This window comes from Salvelinus namaycush, chromosome 24, assembly GCF_016432855.1.
Source record: "Salvelinus namaycush isolate Seneca chromosome 24, SaNama_1.0, whole genome shotgun sequence".
Lineage (NCBI taxonomy): Eukaryota > Metazoa > Chordata > Actinopteri > Salmoniformes > Salmonidae > Salvelinus > Salvelinus namaycush.
Window position 1 is genome coordinate 16,902,694 of NC_052330.1, and position 25,087 is coordinate 16,927,780.

Genomic DNA, 25,087 nt, shown 5'->3' on the forward strand with positions numbered 1-25,087 from the left:
CTTGGTCCTAAAGCACACCATTGGCTCGTTTTGTATCACATTCCAAAGATAAAACTGGGGTGGACAAAAATGCAATTTCAGAATGTGGGGGGGGGACAAATCCCCCCATCCCCAGTGAAAGTTGTGCCCCTGACTAAGGCATACCTTCCCCAAGAGGTCTGGAAGAAAAAAACTATCTGGTCCAGGATCTTTGTTTGGATTTCCATATGTTAAGCAATCTCCTGTGTGTGTAATGGACCTCAGCTTTGCATATGTGGGAAATTGCAAACGGCTGGGTGGGTGAGCGTGGAGATGGCTAGATAGACAGAGAGAGATAAAGGAATCAGGAGAGAGGGATAGGGGTACGAGGCACAGAGGAATAGGGAAAGAGAGTGACAGGGAATGGAGAGAGGGGGAGACGGTTCCTACCCTTTTTCTGTTTGTCCCTGTGATAGATGGAGTAAGGGAAAGGATAAAGGAAGTTTAGTGAAAAAGGGTGCTGGAAGATGGTTGGTCAGTGTGTACGTGGTCAGGACAGGTATGAGGTTGTATGGGAATGCATGGGTGGGTGTATTTGTGTAGGTCTACATTGAGGTCAAGTGTTGTAACTGACTGATTGATCTAGACAGAAAGGGCATGTTAAATCCATCATGCCATGTTACCAGATGTTACCATAAATGTATCCTACTGTTCCCCCCCAGACTCCTTGGCAGGATGTCAGTGAGGGGCTTGGACCCCCCCTGTCCCCCTTCCATAAAGCATGAGCCCTCCAGCCCCAGCTCCCAGGGGGACAGCCCAGCCCAACCCAGTCCCGGGGGATCCTCCTCGGACAACAACTCCAGCTACGGCCCCCTGGGCAAGGGCCACAACCGCACCAACGGCTTGGACTCACCAGGGCTCTATGGACACAAAGCGGGCATGGGGAACAACGGCACAGCCAACAGGCGGGTGTTTGTGTGTTTGTGTGTCTTTTTGTCTGTCTCTGTGTGTATGTACCCATTTGTGTATGTATGGGTTTATGCTTGGGTGCATGTACCATATATGTGAGTGTAACCTCTCTCTCGCTCTCTCTCTCCAGGCGGTTGTGTGGTGAGGATGGCCAAGTGAAGTGTGAGTTCATGCTGGGTTCTGTGGCTAAGAGGCTGTGTCTGGTGTGTGGAGACGTGGGGTCTGGGTACCACTACGGAGTGGCCTCCTGTGAGGCCTGCAAGGCCTTCTTCAAGAGGACCATTCAGGGTAAGGCCAACTCACATAAGCATTGAGGTTAAGAGCTCAGCTGAAGTGCCCACGTGTGTAAAAAGTATATGGTCAAAGGGCAGGGGTGTATGGCTTTATACAGATAAACCTGCAGTAGGCCGATGTGTTCCTACAGCCTGTTTTAGTATCAACACCTGATCAACTCTAAGGATGCAAGCTTACAGGTTCCCATGCCTTCTCCGCCTATACAGTAAAGGCCTTAGTGGTTGTGTTCAAATCCAAATCAAATGCGCTGAATACAACGGGTGTTTTCTTTACCATGAAATGCTTGCTTACGTGCCCTTCCTAATGATGCGGAGTATCAAAAAAATAGTAACACGAGGAATAAATACACAGAATGGAGCTACATACAGGGAGTACCAGTACCAGGTCAATGTGTAGAGGTACGAGGTATTTGAGGTAGATGTGTACATGAAGGCAGAGTAAAGTGACTAGGCATCAGGATAGATAATAATAAGGGTAAAATAAAGAACAGAGTAGCAGCAGCATATGATGAGTGTAAAAGTGCATGTGTATGTACACATATGGTACACTGTGTATATGCTTACACGGTGGTGATCACGACAGCATGTGTTGCCAACAGTGTTTTAACCTGCCCCACAGCATCTGTTGTTTAAGCTGAGGACTGTTTACACAAGAGGAAAGTGTGGGAATGTGCTGGCCCTGTGTGTGTTTGTGGGTGTGGCTCATCCATACGTTTGCAGCATGTTGTGGTGTTGTTTTAATGTGATTGTCTGTGAATGGGTCATGGCCCTCGTAGGCTAAGACCCGCTTTAGGCTAGTTTAGCCACCACCGCACACAGATGGGCATGACAAGGGTCATGGTTCATACCTGGATGGCTGTCAGATGAAATGCTTACAGTAGATCAGGTGATCAGATGCTTCCTGGATGTAATAGGACGTGGCAGCTTAGAGTGCTGCTGATTGACTGACTTCCAGAACATTATCCTGGTTCTTCGTCATTGTTTCTTAGAGTTCCCTGTCTCTTTTCAGCATGTTGTTTGTTTTGAAGTGGTTGAATGAAAGGTTTTGAAAGTGATCGAAAAAATTGCCTCCTTTTCTTGACTGGCTTTTTGTCTCTACATCTCTCCTCCCCTCTCTCTCTGTCTTTCCATCTTTCTCTCTATCTACACCCCTTCTCCTTTCTCTCCAACCCACAGGTAACATCGAGTATAGCTGCCCTGCCACCAGTGAGTGTGAGATCACCAAGCGGAGGAGGAAGTCGTGTCAAGCCTGTCGCTTCATGAAGTGTCTCAATGTCGGCATGATGAGAGAAGGTGAGGAAGGAACCTCTCTACTCCTCAATGCCAAATACATGTACTCCTTTATTTACCTTGAAATATATATACTCCTCCATATATGCCAATATATACTTTTCTGTATCCCAATAGAACTTTATCCATTAAGTCGTATAACAGTGTTATAATACAATGAATAGAAAAAAATATACAAATCAAGATCTTGGATATTTTTGTGGATATAAACTTCCTCTCAACTAATAGATGTGTATTCATTTCAGTGTGAAATGTAATTCCTTTGCCTGTTAAACAGGTTCAGCCCCTTGGTGTTTGCTACTTTGCCTGCTCAGTGTTCATGTATGGTGTATCTTTATAGGATGCTACTGTACCTCCAAAATAGACCATGGCTGTCTGCCACATACAGTGGATCTCCTTCTGACTCACTACTCTCACACACAGAATAGAAATAGATTATCCAGAACAACACACATATCGTACATTCTACATGGCCCCCAAACACTCAGGAGAGTTTTACAGTGAGTGTCTGGGCCAGCGCTCTCATGGTCTTGTGGTCAGGACTGGAGTGTGTGACTGGTGACATATTGTTGGCTAGATAAAGAAGTGACCCAAAAGGCAAAGCTTCACTGTATGAGCCACTTATTGAAGGCTGCATGTGAGTAATCGACAGCTGTTAATAGAGAGAGAGAGTTTACTGCCACCTGCTCCCTCCCCCTTCAGCTCATCAGCTTTGATTTAATCATCCGTCAACCAGGGTGAGAAGGATTCAGCATCTGTTTTCTGTCACCCTGTGTGTGTGTGTTTTGTGTGCGAGCATGTGCGTGTGCGAGCGTGTGCGTCTCCCTTTTTAATTAGCTCCTTTTAATAGGGGAAGGGCATCTCCCGCACCCAGCTCTGGTTCCTATAGCCTTGCCCCCCCCCCCCCCCCCCCCCTCGTAAATTCCTCCAGATGCCTTGTGGGATTCCTGGACCTCCATGAAATGTGAACCGCCCCTCGTAACTCCCATCGTAAACCCCCTGGTAGTGGTCCTTGTAATGCACCCCATTGTGCCATGTAATGCCCCTCTTCCTCTGGGGGGCAGCAGTAAAGGTAGAGACCGGGGGTGTGCCTTTTAACAGGCGAGAGAGGTCCATGTAAACACAAGAGGATAGAGATCCTCGGTCTAGAATAGAGACCTGATTAGAAATTGATTAAGCATGGAACCACTGTTCGATTTTAGAATTCAGTAGGGCAGTGGACTAACAAACATTCTAATTGTTCCACTACTTGGAACACTGGTCTTACCTCATAGGGTTAAACCAGAAGAAGGGCTTTATGCATTCTCTCTCCCCTGATCATTGTTTATCTATCAGGTTTGTCCTTGTGTGTCGAGGATATGACAGTAAATCATATCACATAGGTCTAATCACATGGGATACTTTTTAAATTTAAATTCTGGGCACACAGTTGAAATAGAATGAGTAGAATTTGAATTATATGGCTAAGGCTTGTCCATATTACATACATAATAATAGCTCTATTCCTTAATTTGTTTATCTCTTCAAAGAATCAGAGTTTTTCACATCCTTTCATGACCCAGTGCATGACTAACAAGCTTCCAGTAGACCAGGGGTGTCTGACTCATTCCATGGAGGGCCTAGTGTCTGCGGATGTTTGTTTTTTCCTTTCTATTAAGACCTAGACACCCAGGTGAGGGGAATTCTTTACTAATTGGTGACCTTAATTCATCAATCAAGTACAAGGGAGGAGCGAAAACCTGCACACACTCGGCCCTCCGTGAAATGAGTTTGACAGATGTGCAGTAAGCTAATAAGGAAGGGTATTCGTTAACATCAGATCATTATCCAGGCAGCTTTACATAGTTCCTCCCTCAGTGGCTTTGCTGCTACACATACACTACCGGTCAAAAGTTTTAGCACACCTACTCATTCAAGGGTTTTTCTTTACTTTTACTATTTTCTACATTGCAGAATAATAGTGAAGACATCAAAACTATGAAATAACACATATGGAATCATGTAGTAACCAAAAAAGTGTTAAACATATCAAAATATATTTTCTATTTGAGATTCTTCAAATAGCCACCCTTTGCCTTGATGACAGCTTTGCACACTCTTGGCATTCTCTCAACCAGCTTCACCTGGAATGCTTTTCCAACAGTCTTGAAGGCGTTCCCACATATGCTGAGAACTTGGCTGCTTTTCCTTCCTTCCGTCCGACTCATCCCAAACCATCTCATTTTGGTTGAGGTCAGGGGATTCTGGAGGCCAGGTCATCTGATGCAGCACTCCATTGCTCCCCTTCTTGGTCAAATAGCCCGTACACATCCTGGAGATGTGTTGGGTCATTGTCCTGTTGAAAAACAAATGATAGTTCCACTAAGCCCAAATCAGATGGGATGGCGAATCGCTGCAGAATGCTGTGGTAGCCATGCTGGTTAAATAAATTACAGACAGTGGCACCAGCAAAGCACCCTCACACCATAACACCTCTTCCTCCATGCTTTTCCTCCAATACACATGTGGAGATCATCCGTTCACCCACACTGCGTCTCACAAAGACTGCGGTTGGAACCAAAAATCTCGAATTTGGACTCCAGATCAAAGGACACATTTTCACCGGTCTAATGTCCATTGCTCGTGTTTCTTGGCCCAAGCAAGTCTTTTCTTCTTATTGGCGTCCTTTAGTAGTGGATTCTTTGCAGCAATTTGACCATGAAGGCCTGATTCACACAGCTTCCTCTGAACAGTTGATGTTGAGATGTGTCTGTTACTTGAACTCTGTGAAGAATTTATTTTGGCTGTAATTTCTGAAGCTGGTAACTCTAATGAACTTATCTTCTGCAGCAGAGGTAACTCTGGGTCTTCCATTCATGTGGCCGTCCTCATGAGAGCCAGTTTCATCATAGCGCTTGATGATTTTTGCGACTGCACTTGAAGAAATTTCCGTATTGAAATGTTCCGTATTGACTGACCTTCATGTCTTAAAGTAACGATGGACTGTCATTTCTCAGACTGTCATTTCTCTTTGCTTATTTGAGCTGTTCTTGCCATAATATGGACTTGGTCTTTTACCAAATAGGGCTATCTTCTGTATACCCACCTCCCCTACCTTGTCACAACTGATTGGCCCAAATACATTAAGAAGGAAAGAAATTCCACAAGTTAACTTTTTTAAGAAGGCACATCTGTTAATTGAAATGCATTCCAGGTGACTACCTCATGAAGCTGGTTAAGAGAATGCCAAGAGTTTGCAAAGCTGTCATCAAGGCAAAGGGTGGCTATTTGAACACTTTTTTGGGTTACTACATGATTCCATATGCTTTTTTTCATAGTTTTGATGTCTTCGCTATTATTCTACAATGTAGAAAATAGTAAAAATAAAGAATAACACTTGAATGAGTAGGTGTTCTAAAACTTTTGACCGGTAGTGTACATGCTGACTGCAAATGTTTCATTGGTGTTCCAAACTTAAACAGGTTGTGCCCTAGAAACTAATATGTAACCCTGTAAATACATTTTGTTTATTATAAAAAGCTAAATGTTTATACAAATACCTGTCATTGAAATTAAAAAGTAATTTGTGGAATATTAGGTTGTATAAAAACAATTTTACCATTTGAGATGCATTGTATTGAAAATTGTACAGTGTCTCTTTAAGAAAAACGTTGCGTTTTGAACTGTTTAGGCTAGAAACAAGCCGTTTTCTCTGTAGTATGGGTTAACTTTTTCCTCTAGGGCACTCAAAAATAAGTTTTATTTGTAAAAAAAAAAATTGCAGTGGTGCTCCCGAATTAAAATTCCAGGTTGCACAGCATGATGCCATGTAGAATTTTGCCCTGGTCCGTTTCCTGCTCAGTGGATACCGTGCTCTTGATCCCACCCCCTTCGAGGGGTGCAGGGGGACATCAAACAGGGGTGAGGGCAGAGGGGAGGGGCAGTGACCCAACAACTGCCTCCTTATCAGACCCCTCAGATCAATCCAACAGTGTAGAATGTGTGTGCGTGTGTGTGTGTCTAAGAGCATGGTCTGAGAGTTACTCATACACATCAGAGCTAAGTGTAACTCTTCAGAGCGGAATGTGCTGACAACGAAAGGGACAAAAATAGCAGTGGAGGATAATCAGGATAACAGAGTACACACGCACACACATTTACATTACATTTGACATTTGAGTCATTTAGCAGGCACTTTTATCCAGAGTGACTTATAATTAGTGCATTCATCTTAAGATAGTTAGGTGAGACAAAAACACATCACAATCGTATTAATTACATTTTCCCTCAACAAAGTATTTATCAGCAAACTCAGTGCTAGTAAAAAAAGACAGGTGTTTTTGTTTTTGTTTTGTGGGTGCACCGTGAGACTTATTTAAGATACTCTTCAAAGAGGTAGGGAAGGCCAAGAGACCAGAGGTGGCGAACCGAATGCTTGGCTTGGGATGTAGGGTTTGAGCATAGCCTGAAGGTAAGGAGGGTCAGTTTCCCTCAGGGGTGGACTGGGACAATATTTTGGCCCTGGCATTTTATCCATTCATTACAGGAATCATGAAGATAATGCGCTTTATTGTTTGAAAAAATCATGGTTTTAGCCTCCCCAAAAATAGGAAGTTTTGAGTGAGATGACAATGTAGAATGTGCGTTTTCTATGTTTATAGGCACTCTTTCCATTTTTTTATGATCCATGATGCTGGGTGTCTAACTGATGACAGGGTTTGAATGTGAGTTTGCGTGACCTCAGCTCAGATTCTTAAGAGTCCCATGGGATGCCGGCCATGTCACCTTTTTCATTGTTTTATTTTTATATACATTTTTGAGGGTGTCAATTTTGACCAGCCCTCCCAATAAAAGAATGGTCGAGCCCATCTGGCATTTGCCAAAATTGCCAGATGCCCAATCCGCCCCTGGTTCCCCTTGCTGCTCTGTAGGCAAGCACCAGGATCTTGAAGATGATGCGAGCTTTGACTGCAAGCCAGTGGAGTGTATGGAGGAGCGGGGTGACATGGGAGAACTTAGGAAGGTTGAACACCAGGCGGGTTGCGGTATTCTGGATAACTTGCAGGGATATGATGGCACAAGCTGGGAGCCCAGCCAACAGAGGGTTGCAATAGTCTAGATGGGATATGACAAGTGCCTGGATTAGGACCTGCGCCACTTCCTGTGTGAGGAAAGGTCGTACTCTACAGATGTTGTAGAGCCGGGGTATTCAACTCTTACACTACAAGGTCCGCAGCCTGCTGGTTTTCTGTTTTACCTGATAATGACTTGAACACGCCTGGTGTCACAGGTCTAAATCAGTCCCTGATTAGAGGGGAACAAGGAAAAAATGCAGTGGAACTGGCTTCGAGGTCCAGAGTTGAGTTTGAGGGTTGTAGAGCATGAACCTGCAGGAGCAAGTCACTGCTTTATTGTTTGCAGAGAATGACAGGGTGTTGTCCATGGTCACACCACTCTTGGAGGGGGAATCTGTGGAGTTCTCAACCGTGATGGAGAGGTCTTGGAGCGGGCAGGCCTTCCCCAGGAGGAAGAGCAGCTCCGTTCTGACGAGTTTGAGGTGGTGGGCCGACATCCAAGCTGAAATATCTGCCAGGCACGCAGAGATGCGTGTTGCCACCTGGATGTCAGAAGGGGTTAAGGAGAAGAGTAGTTGATTGTCATCCGCATAGCAGTGATAGCAGAGACCATGTGAGAATATGACAGACCCAAGTGACTTGGTGTAAAGAGAAAAGAGGAGAGGGCCTAGAACCGATTATGCAGTGCCTGAGATGGCCAATCTTGAGAGGGTGGAGAGGAGGATCTGATGGTTCACTGTGTCGAAGGCAGCGGATAGATCTAGGAGGATGAGAACAGAGGAGAGAGAGTCAGCTTCCTCAGAGCGGAGAGCGTCTGTGACACAGAGGACAGTGGTCTCAGCTGAGTGAGTTGCCTTGAAGCCTGACTGGTTAGGGTAAAAAATAATATTCTGAGAGAGATAACGAGAGAGTTGGTCAGAGACAGCAAGCTCAAGTGTTTTGGAAAGAAATGAAAGAAGGGTTACTGCCTGGTAGTTTTTGACGTCAGAGGGGTCGAGTGTTGGTTTCGTTAGGAGGGGAGCAGCTCTGGCCATCTTGAAGTCAGAGGGGACGCAGCCAGTGGTCAGCGATTTTTCAAAGTGGTTGACGAAGTAGTCCGCAGAGTAGGAGGAGGGAGGGGGAGGAGGTAGAGGACTATGGAAGGACTAAGAAAGTGGAGAAGAGTTTCCCAGGGTTGAAGGCAGAAGCTTGAAATGTAGAGTGATAGAAAGCAGCTTTAGCAGTGGATACAGAGGAAGAGAAGATAGAGAAGGGAGTGGAAGGATGATAGATCCTCTGGAAGTTTCGTTTTCCTCCATTTCCACTCAGCTGCCCGCAGCTCTGTTCTGTCAGTGCGCAGTGAGTCACTCAGCCACGGAGCGGAAGGGGAAGGTCGAGCCATCCGGGAGGAAAGATAGACAGTGAGAGTCAAAGGATGCAGAAAGGGAGGAGAGTAGGGTCGAAGAGGCAGAGTTAGGAGGGAGAAGGATTTAGCAGAAGGGAGAGATGATAGAATAGAAGAGGAGATAGTATTTTGAGAGAGATAGTGAAGATTGCTGCGATGCATGACCATCTGGGTAGGGCAAGGGGGATACCTTGTCAGTTGTACAACTGAATGCATTCAACTGAAATGTGTCTTCCGCATTTAACCCAACCCCTCTGAATCAGAGAGTTGTGGGGGGCTGCCATAATCGACATCCACGTCTTCGACGCCCGGGGAACAGTGGGTTAACTGCCTTGCTCAGGGGCAGAACGACAGATTTTTACCTTGTCAGCTCGGAGATTTGATCCAGCAACCGTTCGTTTACTGGCCCAACACTCTAACCACTAGGCTTCCAGGCAGGGTTGGAGGGGTAGGGTGGGAGGAGAGATGGAGAGAAAATTAAACAAAGTAGTGAAACATGGTGGGGGGTTGCAGTGAGATTAGTAGGCAAACAGCCTCTAGTGAATATGGGAGGTGAATGGTAAAGGGTGAGGTCAAAAGTGGAAAGGAAGAAGAGCAAAGAATTGAATTAAAGTCAGGCGTCGGGAGGTTAAAGTCGCCCAAAACAATGAGTGGTGAGCCATTGTCAGGAAATGAGCTTATCAAGGTGTCAAGCTCATTGAGGAAATCTCCAAGGGCACCTGGTTGGTGTTAGATGACAACAATGTTAAGCTTGAGTGGACAAGTGACAGTGACTGCATGAAATTCAAATGAGAAGATAGACAGGTCAGAGAGGGGGAAAAGTAAAGATCTCCACTTAGGAGAAATGAGTAGCCCTGTCACACAACCATGACGACCAGATGCTATCGGACTATGAGAGAACACATACTCAGATGATGAGAGAGCAGCTGTAGAAGCAGTGTTCTTTGGGGTAATCCATGTCTCTGTCAGGGCCTAAAATGTAGGAACTGAAGGGCAATATCTATTGACCGCAGATCGGCAGTTCCAAATGCTGCCGAGACTAGGAATTTCACGTGTTGTGCGCGCAGTGTAAACTAAATTAGAAGGGTTGCACAAAATTAGATCATTAGAAAAGAACTAGGTAAGATAACTCAAGTGAAAGAGTGGTGTGGAGACTTTCTCTCTTTCCTTCGTCAAAACAACTCGGCAGATAGTCTTTGTTTCGGCGACAATACTGCCGCTTGATAATACCACTGCTTACAGCTGCCACTGAAGAAACAGGGGAAACTGAAGTACAAAGTACTAATTGCCTAGCAGAGGTGAAAGACACCTTCCAGCACTGATTGCTAATTGCCTCGCAGAGGCACATACACATACACACACACACACATACACACACAGACAAACACACACACACACACACACACACACACACACACACACAAGAACACATACACAAAGGGTTGGGTAGGTTACTTTTTAAATGTAATCCATTACAGTTACTAAATCAAATCATATCAAATTTTATTGGTCGCATACACATGGTTAGCAGATGTTAATGCGAGTGTAGTGAAATGCTTGTGCTTCTAGTTCCGACCGTGCAGTAATATCTAACAAGTAATCTAACAATTTCACAACAACTACCTTATACACACAAGCGTAAAGGAATGATTAAGAATATGTACATATAAATATATGGATGAGCGATGGCCGAACGGCATAGGCAAGATGTAGTAGATGGTATAGAGTACAGTATATACATTTGAGATGAGTAATGTAGGGTATGTAAACATTACATAAAGTGGCATTGTTTAAGTGTCTAGTGATACATTTATTACATCCAATTATTAATTATTAAAGTGGCTATAGATTTGAGTCTGTATGTTGGCAGAAGCCACTCAATGTTAGTGATGGCTGTTTAACAGTCTGATGGCCTTGAGATACAAGCTGTTTTTCAGTCTCTCAGTCCCAGCTTTGATGCACCTGTACTGACCTCACCTTCTGGATGATAGCGGGGTGAACAGGCAGTGGCTCGGGTGGTTGTTGTCCTTGATGATCTTTTTGGCCTTCCTGTGACATCGGGTGGTGTAGGTGTCCTGGAGGGCAGGTAACTACTACCCACTGGGCTAGTAGTTACCTGTCCAAAATTGAAATCAGTAACGTAACTTTTGGGTTACCCAAATTCATTAACGTAATCTGATTACTTTCAGTTACTTTCTGAGTACTTTCCCCTTAAGAGGCATTAGAAGACAAAAATGATCCATCAAAGCATTTGGTGTGTCATCATAGTGGTCTCTGACTTGTGGTCAGACTCGCTCAGGTGGAACGAACTAAAACTTGCGCCTTTTTTCAATGCTGAATTGAATGCCATTGAGAAAACATAAAGGTGTCATAATATTTTCTTTTCTCACAAACATTTACATATTAAAGTCATTTAAAAGTAATTTCTGAATTGATAAGTAATCTGGTTTTTCAAAAGTATCTGTAATCTGATTACAATATCTTTGCTGGTAACGTAACTGATTATGGTTAAAAAAAAATTGTAATCAGATTACATGTTCACACCAAACCTCACCACCTCTAACGCAGGTAAGCATTTTTCGTAATGAATCTTGTTCTGGAGGCAGCACTGCAGTTACTACTAGCTGGCACAGCCACAAAGTCATAAAATCTGATTTTGAACCTAACCCTAACCTTAACCACACTGCTAATCCGAATGCCTAACCCTAGCCTTAAATTAAGACCAAAAATCGAATTGTTGTTTTCATTAATTTTTACAAAATAGCTAGCCAATTTTGACTTTGCAGGTGGCCAATCTAGCGGAAATCGCTCAGGGCAAAATTCATTATAATAAACGTCAACCTACAATGTCAGTCCTTCCACTGTGGTCGGAAATATGGTCTGGATTAGTCTAGCAGTTGGCAGTTTCTACAGTTTGAGGTTTGGGATGGGTGATGAGGGATGAGGATGTGTGTGTAGGGAGAGGGATTTCACTGTGTTGACACATACACTGGATTATGTGAAAGCAAAGGGGCAATAGTGTGTGTGTCAACACAGTGAAATCCCTCCCAGTACACACATCCTCATCCTTTATCATCACCCGTCCCAAACGTCAAACTGTAGCACCTGCCAACCGCTAGACTAATCCAGACCGTGTTTCCAACCACAGTGGAAGGACCAACATCACTAAAGCTCCAGGGGTCCTAGCTTACCCGCCTGTTCACTCCTTAATATGCCCTCTCATCTCCTCCGGCCAGAGGGGGGACCAAGTCACTATTATTCAAGTCAAAAGTAAGTCTCAAGTCGAGCACCAAGTAGAACGGGTAGAGTCTCGAGTCAAGTCCAAGTCGTGTATTCTAAGACCAAGTCAAATCGAGTGGAGTCTCAAGTCAAGTAAAAAAACAATAAAAAAAAACATGCAATTCCTTATTTAAATACAAATCTTTGTCTATTTATTGAGGCTACCAGACAGCCCTTTTGATTATTTTGTCTGCAACACATTTGGTTATGTAATAATTATTTAAATTTTTTACATCCAAATGCAAGCTTCATAAGTAAATTTCAAGCCATTTTGACATACCAAAAGACAAGTAGCTCTGTGTTAGTAATTGTTGCTTGATGCTCCCTTGCTGGTGAGCTTGCAAAGTAAACAGTTCATATTCTTGGTCACCTAACAATTTTTGGAGCTGCATATTTATTTATGGCAATCCTCTCCTACAATTTGAAGTTTGCGCTGCATCCGATCCTATAGCTGTACAGCAAATCAACAATCTGTTAGCTAGCTCACCCGACTTGCGTTGATTGACAGTTTGGTGGTCCAATCAGAGGGCCGACTGTGCGTTTCACTAGCCAATCTGTTGCACGTTTTTTTGCAAGTGCGTTGTTGCGACTACTGTCTCTGGCTGCGTGCAGTGTAATCCATGGAGACTCTGTGCCACAAAATGAGTGACAAAACTTTACAAAACCTGCCCAGATCATTTCAAGGCTTCAGTCTCAAGTCAAAGTCTAGTCCCCAGTCTTGAGGTTACAAGTCCAAGTCAAGTCTCAAGCTATTTTATTTTCTATCAAATCGAGCCTCAAGTCATTAAATTTGTGACTTTAGTCAGACTTGAGTCAAAGTCATGTGACAGGAGTCTACACAGCTCTTATCTTACTATTCAGGGACTAGTGATGTGTCATCAGGGAGTTAAGCATATCATATAAAGAGAAATTGGCATGCTCAGCTCAAATTTTGTAGTGACGAAAGAAAGGTCTTCGGTTGTTGGGTTCAAAAGGCATATATTTGAAGAAAGGAAAAAAAACTGCACTCACTGAAATTGTCTTTACGTTGCCATGTATTTTTTCTAGCAGCAGAGGTCAGAACAAACGGACTTGTTTCGGCAGCAGCCTTTGTTCTGACCTCTAATAAAAGCTCTCTAGGTCACATTAGTATGACAGATGCATTCTCTTTGGAGGGGGATAGGGTGTCACTGGATGGTGGAGTGTGCCAATGTGCGTGCGCGCATGTCCGTGTGTGTGTTTGTGTGCTGTGGCTGTGAAATATCACCCCAAATTCTACCCCCACCACGTGCCCCTTTTTACCCCCCTAATCTTGCTGTTAGCTCCTTATCTCCATGTTGATGGTTACCGCTGAGCTTGTTAAGATGAGCAGTTGTCATCGTGTGCCTATGTGTTGTTGCTTACTGTGTTACAGGGTTGTGACATCTCTAAGGCTCCCTATAATCTTAAAGATGTCACAAATGTCAATCAAATGAACTTGAAGAGTGCATCACTCTCCTGGTTTTGAAATTGTGGTAGTGTGTTAAACAGGAACACAGTGTTTTTGTGTACACATGCAAGTGTTTAATGTACCTAAAGTTGAATGCGTGTGTGTGTCCCCCAGGTGTGCGTCTGGACCGGGTGCGTGGGGGCAGACAGAAGTACAAGAGAAGGATAGACTCTGAGAACAGCCCCTACCTCAACCCTCAACACGGCCTGCCACAGAAGAGAACATGTAAGAATACAAGAATACTTTTTTTCTATCTCTCTGTCTTTCTCTCTCTCACGACAGGCTCAGATTTGTGCATTTAGATATTAATAAAGGTTATTTTAAATGAACATCTCTCGTTCTCTCTCTCTCTCTCTCGTTCTCTCTCTCTCTCTCAGTTCCTCTAGGTGGTCTGGTAGAGAATAAGGTGGTCTCTCTCCTGCTGGTGGCTGAACCAGAGAGTATCTTTGCCATGCCAGACCCCACCGTCCCCGACAGTGACATCAAAGCCCTGACCATACTGTGTGACCTTGCCGACCGCGAACTGGTGGTCAACATCGGCTGGGCCAAACACATCCCTGGTAGGAAAACATACAGATACAGGAATACATGGGTATACTGCACATACACACACACATGCACACAGACACACACACACAGGGGCATAAACACACATCATAGTCACACACATCATAGTCAATAAAACTCTTATCAGCTCAGAGTGGAGATTGTTGCCCCCTGAGTTGGATTAAGACTTTAGTCCAGACACAGAAAACAGTGTGAATCTATGTGTATGTATGTGTCTGTGCTCTGCTAAACCAAGGTAAGGAAGTGTCACTTGCAGTGGCGTGGCGCAGTTCCGCTGGGCCCCATTATCCCTTAGGTCTAGAACAACAAATACTTCAATTGTTTAAGCATATGTTGCAGAACACTGATTTCAATATTTTTTCAGAATATTGACAAAAAGGGTGTTAGCCATCAGTGACAGAGTTGACAACAGATACTCAAAACACACTTATTCTGTCTTATTTCTAACTTCAATACAAACATTTGTAAAATATGGAAAATTATTAATTTGAAAATCCCCAATGCAAAAATAACCATTCTATCAGAACTTTCAGCACTCTGAAGTTGATGTTAGACAAAAATCTGGCAGAGTTCATGTGTTATGGTGTTGACAAAAATATTATTTTTATTTTTCATTCAAATGGTATATACAGCAGCAATTGCGTTTTTCCTCAGTTGCTGTATGACTCTAAAACCTAATTAAATTGAACATATTTGAACCAAAATTCCTATTCTATTTTAATCTTTCAGGCAGATGGAGTTGACTGTTTATAGTTGTGACCATGGTGATTCAAATATTGTTTGTTTAAATCTATCAAAAGTAGAGAACTTTACAGACCATGAGTGGTTCTGTTGCACTACATGTAATGAGGACATGAATAAGGGGTCCTTAAGGGTATAGCTGACCCTGCTCATTTCTGATTCATTTAGGATTTTAGACAAATCTGACGGAGTTGACCACATATTTTAGGAATCACAGTTTTAAAATAAATATTATTTAAAGTCACAGAAAGAAACTACATACATTCAGTTAAATTGTAAACCCTTTTTTGGAGAGTTTGAAGTTGGCATCCTTTGCTCTGGACAATGGCATTTCCAGGCATAGAGCTCACATGGAAATTAACAATATAAATCTTTCCCTTATAAATTTCCCCTAAATATAAATGTTAATCTCAAATAATCCCTGAGCTAATTTCCTGCTATTCTACACATTTTGCCATTAGACTGAGAGAAACAAAAATATAACACAACATATAAAGTGTTGGTCCCATGTCTCATAAACTGAAATAAAAGATCCCAGAAATGTTCTATATGCACAAAAAGCGTATTTCCCTTAAATGTTATGCACAAATGTGTTTACATCCCTGTTAGTGAGCAATTCTCCTTCACCAAGATAATCCATCCACCTGACAGGTGTGGCATATCAAGAAGCTGTTTAAACAGCATGCTCATTACACAGGTGCACCTTGTGCTGGGGACAAGGTTCACAACACAATCCCACAGATGTCTCAAGTTTTGAGGGAGCTTGCAATTGGCATGCTGACTGCAGGAATGTCAACCAGAGCTGTTGCCAGAGAATTCAATGTCTCTACCATAAGCCGCCTCCAACGTCATTTCACAATCGCAGACCATGTGCAACCATGCCAGCCCAGGACCTCCACATCCGGCTTCACATGCCAGCACAGGACCTCCAAACCCGGTCAGGTGAAGACTTTCTGCACAAACTGTCAGAAACCCTCTCAAGGCAGCTCATCTGCGTGCTCGTTGGCCTCACCAGGGTCTTCACCTGACTGCAGTTTGGTGTCATAACCAACTTCAGTGGGCAAATGCTCACCTTCGATGGCCACTGGCATGCTGGAGAAGTGTGCTTTTCACGGATGAATCCCTGTTTCAACTGTACCGTCGCGTGGGCGAGCGGTTTGCTGATGTCAACGTTGTGAACAGAGTGCCCCATGGTGAGGTTATGGTATGGGCAGGCATAAGCTACGGACCACAAACACAATAGCATTTTATCGATGGCAATTTGCATGCACAGAGATGCCATTCATCCACTGCCATCACCTCATGTTTCAGCATGATAATGTATGGCCCCATGTCGCAAGGATCTCTACACAAATTCTGGAAGCAAAAAATGTCCCAGTTCTTCCATGGCCTCATCAGACATGTCACCCATTGAGCATGGTTTGGAATGCTCCGGATCGATGTGTACAGCGTCTTCCAGTTCCCGCCAATATCCAGCAACTTCGCATAGCCATTGAAGAGGAGTGGGACAACATTCCACAGGCCACAATCAACAGCCTGATCAACTCTATATAAAGGAGATGTGTCGTGCTTGCATGAGGCAAATGGTGGTCACACCAGATATTGACTGGTTGTCTGATACAAGGTATCTGTGACAAACAGATGCATATCTGTACTCCCAGTCATGTGGAATCCATAGATTAGGGCCTAATACATTTATTTCAATGGACTGATATGAACTGTAACACAGTAAAATATTTGAAATTGTTGCATGTTGCATTTATATTTTTGTTCAGTGTAATGACGAGTTCATATGCTATCTGGGGAGCCCGACAATATAATAATATTGTTTTTATTTTGAGGCGGGGGTATTTTCTACGCCATTGGCCACTTGACCATGTGCCAGAGCCTAGTACCACCTGAAAGTATTAGTACTCTAAATATTTCCCTCCTTCCTCCCTGCTACTAAGAGGAGTGTGTAGGGAGAACTCCTCCTAATTAGTACTCTCCTGGATGGAGGGCATAGGAGGCTAAATAAGCTGTTTAAGCCTGTTTAAGCAAGCCAGGGTTTAGTTGTGTAGTGACAACACATATGGATCATCGGACACACGCTAATGGTGGCGATAAAGAGGAAGACGCCATCTTTCTTCGCCCCCCTCTGTTGAGTTTGCATTCCAACCTGTTGTGGATACATGGTTGAGCTTGTGACAGTCCTGTCTCTCAGTCACTCTCTCTCTGGGAAGTCTTTGTTTTGGAAAGGTCCTTGGGTGTGGGCCAGCTGTGTTTATCTGGGCTAACTGGGAAAACTAGTCCCTCCCACAACTTCACCCATTGTGACAGACAGGATTAGATATCTGTCTAACTGTATAATTGTCCTGCCTCGTTTAACCAAACAACGTGAGATTTCGTTTAATAAACTTTAACTGTATTTTATATTTCCTGTTGAATTTCCTTACATAAGTGATGTTACATAATTTGTCAGGATACACAAACCTTAAGAAATCTAATGGCTTTCCACAAAAATATGGCAGCCAAGTAGATAGCAGTGAAGGTAGATATGACCATATATCCAGTATCTTTTTCACCTCTCTCTTTCCCCAAGCTTTCTCTCTCTCTCACTCAGATGAACGTCTCTCTCCTCTATCAACAGTTAATGTCCTGTTCACACCCAAAACATCACTAGGGAAACACCTGTATTTTTGTTGATTTTTGTCCAGTAATGCTTACACAACAAGCTACCTAAGCAGGTGTGTGTGTGTGCAGACTTTCCTGATCAGCACTTTCATTGTTCTCAAAGAAAGGAGGAAGAGCAACAAAGCGTTCCCCTACTAGCTGCCTTGGAACTCTTCTTCTCTGCTTGTCACCAGTGTTTACTGTCAGAGTGGGAGTCAAACACAGTCAGTCATATGTTTGTATGTATTTGTTTGCCAGTGGAGTGTTTGTCTGTCTGGGGAAGTGGAGCAGTCATGAGAAACAACCAGAGCACAGACACACCAGGGACCCACCTCAGGGGGTGACAGAGAAAGAGAGAGACTGAAAGAGAAACTGAGAGAGAATGAGAGAGTGGGGTGATAGTGATTGAGAGAGAGAGAGATTGCGATAGAGATAGTCAGACAGATCTTGTGAGAGGGGGAGAGAGAGATACAGTAGAAAAGGACAAAGAGAGGAGGGAAAGTACTCTCAGCTCTACACCAATTGTAGCACCGTAATGGTGGTGTCACATCAGCTCTGTGTGAGTGGCAGGCTACAGCCCATGGCTGGAGGAACCAGTGTCCTGGCAGAGGGGGCCAGGCTGTATTTGCTACTGCCCAGGGGGAGGTGAGTCCCCCCCCCCTCCCCTGTCTGGTCCTGTCATGAAGACTGACATTGATTCTGTCTGAGGGCCAGGCTGGGAGAAGATGAGCTGGCTTAAGACCCTCTCTCACTCCACGCTTTGGCCTTTTTTAGCCTGCCGTAAGTTGGCTGTGAGGTAAGTATGTCTGCGTGTCTGTAGGGGCTCAGCTGAACCCTTCAAGCCCAGATAACCCTCTCAAATCGAAGCCTGTGAGCATATCATTGTCCCAAGATCTTCACATACCCGCAACCATTACTACAGCTTTGAGAATGCGGGACCTCTTTGTTTGTCACTGCCGGCATTGTCTTGTCTCTGTGGGACAGAAGAAGTTGCTGATGCTCCTTTACAGTGTGTGTCCCATTGTGTGTGACCATATAGAGGTGTCCTCAAAGACAAAGGTTTATACAATGCTTCTCCCTCCTCTACTGATCAATCGTTCCATACTGGAAAGCAGATCCCTATCGACCAATGAAAGAGTCCACAGATGGCGTTCCAATCAATCTGGGAGAGATAAGAAAGGGGCGGGAGCCACAGGCGTCACCGTGGCGATTGTAAAAGTGCCCGGACCCTGATAAGAATCACTGATGGTGTCAAAAATGAAAGCCTCCCCCTCCTTCATTCTGTCAAGTAATCAATCTGTTTTTTAAATTATGCTGTGTGGGTGTGTGTGAGGAGACTACAGAGTGTGTGGATCTAATCATGCTCACATGGGGGTGTATTTGTCGTTCAAACGGGGTGTCTTTATTGGACGGACAACTTAAGACTTTCACTATTAAACTGCTCTACACCTCCTGCCTCTGTCCCTCTGTCCCTCTACCCCAACTGACCCCTCGGCCAGTAACCCTTCGGTTGACCTTGGCCTAATATCTCCAATAGGTCCAGCCATTCTGACTGAAACCATCACAATTACATTTTCGAGTGCAGATGTTTTTGAAATTCTTCATTTGTATCTTTTCATTGAAGATTTGTCTTCATTTCCCTTTCTCTCTTTATCCCTATTTTGATCTAGTTAGCTCTAACCTCTCAATTTCTTCCTTTTCTCCATCCCTCTTTCTACAGGTTTCCCCTCACTCTCGCTGGCAGACCAGATGAGTCTACTGCAGAGCGGTTGGATGGAGATTCTGATCCTGCGTGTGGTGTTTCGCTCGCTGGCCTTGGAGGATAAGCTGGTGTATGCTGAGGACTACATCATGGATGAGGAGCAGTCCAAACTGGCAGGTGTACTGGACCTAAACAACGCCATACTGCAGCTGGTGAAGAAATACAAAGCCATGAGAATAGAAAAAGAGGAATTTGTTATTGTCAAGGCCATTGCGCTGGCTAACTCAGGTATGGAACTTCACTGTTGATGTTGGTATAATTTACGTTGAGTTAGGCATGTCTTTTCCAATGACTATTTGGCTTTTCTTGCGTTCAATCTCTGCATACAGTATATGCCAGCAACATCTTACAACGTTTCCCTTCCTCTCCATTTCCATCTGTCTTCTCTCTCCACAGACTCCATGCAGATAGAGGACGTGGAGGCAGTCCAGAGGCTCCAGGATGTGCTCCATGGGGCCCTGCAGGACTATGAGAGTGCCCAGCATACAGAGGACCCTCGGCGGGCAGGCAAGATCATCATGACCCTGCCCCTGCTCCGGCAGACAGCTGCCAGGGCCGTCCAGCACTTCTGCAGCATCAAGCAAGAAGGCCGTGTGCCCATGCACAAGCTGTTCCTGGAACTGCTGGAAGCCAAGGCCTGACCAGCCATGTGGGACTAGGGTCACATAAAGGAAGGATAGGGTAGTGATGTCATAAAGGTCAAAATTAATGCAGGAAGTGGTACTTGACAAGGCTAACACAGCCCTGCTCACATTACAAACTCAGGAGGAGAGGAGAGGAGAAGAGAAGAGAAGAAAGGAGAGGAGGAAGGACTGACATCACCTCAGTGACAGGGATAACTACCTTCCAAGGGATTTTGATGGTAGTTATTGATATGTACGTAAACATTGCTAGTGAAAAGGAAGAAAGACACAAAACTTGAAGATCCTCTAGGATTATTATTTGTGTGAAACCAGCTCTAAGCCTGTTCATCTTGCATTGTAGTGCTTTAATAACTTTTCTTTTTAAAATAAAAAGAACTGTGGACAGTCTTGCCAAAGAATGGTGTGGGATACACAGTTAAACAATGAGGCAAATGGTCACAATAAAGTATGGTGTCCCGTAAGACACTTAACTAGCAGAAGTTAGGGTCACTTGATTTTACTGAAATATTTTCAGGGAAAGACATGAAGTACATTTAACCCACAGATTATGAAGGTGAGGGGAGAAATTGAAAATAAGATGTATTTATTGTTGGCTTAATTATTTTGTTGTTTTGTTTTTTATTTACCAGTGTGGAATTAATGGAAAATAAGAGGAACAAATATAGATCCTTTTCGTAAGATTTTTAAGTACTTTTGTTTTAATAAGTAAATAAAACATTTTGTACTAGCTTCACAACTAAACTCATGGCACTGATACCTGTACTATAACATAGCATCTAAGGCAATATCATAATGTACAGTGCATTGAAACATTGTATTTTTTGCATTGAGTTGTAGATTACAAAATTGTGCAAAATACTGCTTTTCTTTCTTATGATGAAAATCTGGTGGTGGTTTTTCAAATGTGTCTCTGTGTGTTTCTGTTTCAGAAACTAGAAATGTCTGAAAATCATAAATGTTCAAATGAAGGGAAACTAAATTGGTAGGAATGTTACTACTGACAACTGTCATGCATTTATCTCAGAAGTCCATTATTTGCTCCATCTGTGCACTGGTAATGGAATAATCTGTATATTTTTGTGACAAAGTATATTATAAAGTGTGATCCAGCAATACTGTGTGGACGGGATGTAAATGTATGTATTCTGTAGGCCTATATAAAGTCCAGCGCCAACAGAGATGTAACCCATGTTCAGATGAGATGTACACTACTACTACTACCATTCTCAGGATTCTAGGGCAATAAAGATGCTTCAAGTTTGAAAGAGTCTTCATCCTATTTTAGGTTTATGACACAATCATAATTCCCTGTCAGACTCTTGGGAGATGGGAGATCCTCACAAGCCTCGTTTAAACCTGGTTCTAACTTGCATCCTTTGTCCTGATCTTGTCCACATTCTGATTGTGCCACATTTTTAGACAGGTGTAGACAATCAAAAGACACATTGTGATCTGATTGTGATCAGATCATCCTGCCCACCTCTGGAGGTAGTCAGACATGCATTGTCTGGACATCTTACAAGTATAGACAGATCTGGACAGAGAAACCATTGACTGATTACATCAATATGTGTCTTACAATAAATAAAAAATATTTTGAAAGAATAGCTTTGAAATATTTGCATAAAGGAAGTGACCAGGAAATGTGGTCAAAATGCAGACACATTGGACGGATAACAGACACATTTTAATACCATGTGTAGACACATTTCTGGAAATATGGGTACAATCAGAATGTAGACAAGATCGTGACAAAGGACCCATGTTAGCAACAGGTATAAACAGGGCTACTGATAAAGTAGAGGGGAAATGAAAGGAGGGAAGAGAAGAGGGATATAGTGAAGGAATGGAGAGGGGTAGAAATGGAGGTGATCAGTGAGGAGAAGAGAAGAGGTGGAGTAGAGAAAGATGGAGGCACTCTGTGGGACCTTAGTATAAATTATAGACACCCAGAGGCTACCGGAGTGACTTATGTCAGACAACAGGCTGCTGTCACTTTGAACCATTGTCTATGGCAGCGCCTCCTGTCCCAAGGTGGCCATGATTGTTGGATTGAGGCGTGCCTATTGGACAGGTGAGTAGGAAGTGTCTGGGCTGGGAGGAGGGGGAGTGTCCCATAATAGAGGATCCATAATTAAGTACATTGTTTTAATGAAGTCTAAAATCCACCCCTGGGAACAGTGTGTCAAGGTTTTTCAGGACGCAAATGAATGAACGCAGGCACCTGACTTCCTCTCAGTCAAAGATTGTGACAGCCTGCCAGGATTATTGCCTTTTATGACACAGTCACAGAGACAATCACAGACTGCATGTTACAGCACAAACCTAACAGGGAAAACTAGGCACAAATAAGAAAATAATTATTGAAATATCAACCTGGTTTATAATTGCTTCAGTACCAAAACATAAGATTGAACGATTGCCATTAACATGGGTATAGAGGGGTATATCTGCTATATGGTGGAGATAAATTAGAATTTTTATAAATAACCCCTATGGGAACGTGGGTCTGTCGATAGACACCTACATGTAATGCTAGGACTGAGTTGCAAGTCACACTATTACATTATATTCCTTCAAAGGAAAACAAATTCAATCCAAGTGAAACCGTTCTCAGTACGCGTTAATGATTTCATCCAGCACAATGTAACTAAATGAATTACAAATCATCACTCAAAAGGATGAGTGTAGACGTTCATTACAGAAAAAAAGTAATTGGAGAATTAAAATCACGATGAACCATTGTGTCTTTCATTTTCAGAGTACAGAAGGATGGAGCAAACATTTCTATTGCATTACACGCTCAACTATTGTGTTCAGAGTCAATAATGGAAGCATTAGCTGCGGTTGCATGGCTTTAAATATCAATATATCATTACTGGTTATTACAAATGCAGTGAGCGCTCATTACATCTACAAATAGGATTCAGACACGGTGACTACAGAATTGTGCATTGTAATTGTCAAGTACTCTCTTCATTATAACAAAAGTTAAGAAAACACATTTTCAAGAGGAGAGTAGAGAGGACAAGAGGGGATGAGACAAGAGAAAAGGGGAGGAGGAGAGGATGGCCCAGGTCAGAGTGTCAGCTGTGAGACTAATTGCACAGAGCATACTCAAGATGAATGGACGGATGGATGAAAGAATGAGTGTAGCCGACATCTCCCAGAAAAGCATCCATCAGTTTACTTACCAGTCATTCAAGCTGAAATGGGGCATCGTGGGAGTCGGGCAGCCCCCCAAAAATTAGCTACATTGGCTGCGTCTAAGTGAGTTAGTAATGGCGTGTGACATCCCAATATGTCACCTTCCCAAAGTGAGTTAGTGTGTGAGTGACATCCCTATATGTCACTTTCTCTAAGTGAGTTAGTGTGTGTCCGCCACCTCTGTCTCCTGGACACCCAGTGATGGATGAGGCCTGGAGGAGATGGGCTGTAAAAGGCTGATTCTGCCACTCTGCAATGAGATCACTTCCACAATAAAAAGCCATTGTCTCGAATCATCCCGGCGAGGTGTGAATGCTGATTAGGGTATTATAGGGATGAGCGGCGCTCCCTCCCATCTAAATACATCAGACGAGCTGTGGTTGGATACAAGGGCCTCTTCTCGCTAGTCAGACCATGATCCAGCAATTACCAGAGCCACCAGGAGGAAGTCAATACAAAACAACACCTGCACAGTGATGTCTCAGCCTTAATCAACAGCAAACAATGCTTTTTACACTTGCATCACATGCATCTGCATAAGTGCTTTGCTTTCTCAAAATAAATTCATAGGGTAGCTTTATCTCACACACGCTGATGTACAGTGCACTACTATTAGGAGGCTTCTTTTCATTTAGCTTATAAGGCAATGTGTTCCACAATGTTCCACATGCCATAATAGAACACATAATACTAGACTCAGAGCACGTACTGCACAGTAACAGGCCATGAGGTAATATTGAGTTGTTACTCAGCGCCACCATGTGGCAAAACAACTCATTAAATACAACACTGCATTCATGTCCCTTTGACTTGGATCTGCTGTGCTATGCCTGCCTGCCAAGGCCTATTGTGTGTTTACCACCACTCCTATATTTCTCATTTTGGAGCACACCTCAAAATCCATACAGAACAGGGTAGACATTTTGAAAGTGACCTTCAAAGTGAAAGTGACCTTCACCAGAACATTCCAACTCCTGCAAATCATAAAGACAGTGGCGGTGTCCGAATACCCATAGTAGCATACTACATACTTAAACTGCATACTAATTTCGGCATTCGATCTAGTAGAATCAGAGAGATAGATAGAGGACCCATCTTTATATCTGTGCTATTATAGTCTCTTTGACAACATGGGCAGCGCCATTGAGGCTACAACCCATTGGAAACGGGAGAGGCTATACAGACACGCTTGGTGGACAAATGGAAGACGTATGTCGCACAGCTTTGAGTTGAGATCATGGATTCGGTTCAGTCATCATCCTGATAAGCCCTTCCCAGATAGTTTATGCTGGCAACAGCAGTAGCATGACGCTAGTTAAAACTTGTAAAATGTTTATTTTGATGGGCGAGGGAGAAATAACTTTTAGTATTGGTCACCATCTCCAATTTGTTCCATCCAGCGTGATTTTAATTAGAGTAGGACAGTTATTTCTACGCAATAAATAACTTGTAATATTGTTAGTAACCATCTGGATGTCACTGTGATACAGTCTACACTACACTGCCGACAACACAGCAACATGGGCACAGTGTCCTTCGATCCCACTTGCTGTAAGGAGAGGGAAGTTGATAGATAGTGTAGCCAATATCAGGCCAGGGTGCTAAACCACATTTATTGTAGTGATTTTCACCATTAATGTCTAAACTACTAAAGAAAATTAAATAGTCAGATAAAAATGGAATGATTCTGAACACTCCCAACGTAGGCAGACAAGTTTAAATTCTCGCTGAAGTTTCTAGCCAAAAGCATAAACTAGCTAGCTGGGAAGGATTCATCAGGATGACTGACTGGACTGAACCGAATCCGTTCTGTCTTCAC

General features: G+C 43.4%; 1 protein-coding gene across 1 annotated transcript; it reads left to right on the forward strand.

Annotated features, from left to right (window-relative positions):
• The first annotated feature begins 693 nt into the window (after positions 1-693).
• Positions 694-20,058, forward strand: LOC120019544 (estrogen-related receptor gamma-like). Its single transcript, XM_038962846.1, has 7 exons — positions 694-929; positions 1,058-1,215; positions 2,397-2,513; positions 13,810-13,920; positions 14,073-14,255; positions 19,376-19,645; positions 19,814-20,058. The coding sequence occupies exons 1-7, from the start codon at positions 694-696 to the stop codon at positions 20,056-20,058; spliced, it is 1,320 nt and encodes a 439-aa protein (XP_038818774.1).
• Positions 20,059-25,087: the final 5,029 nt, after the last annotated feature.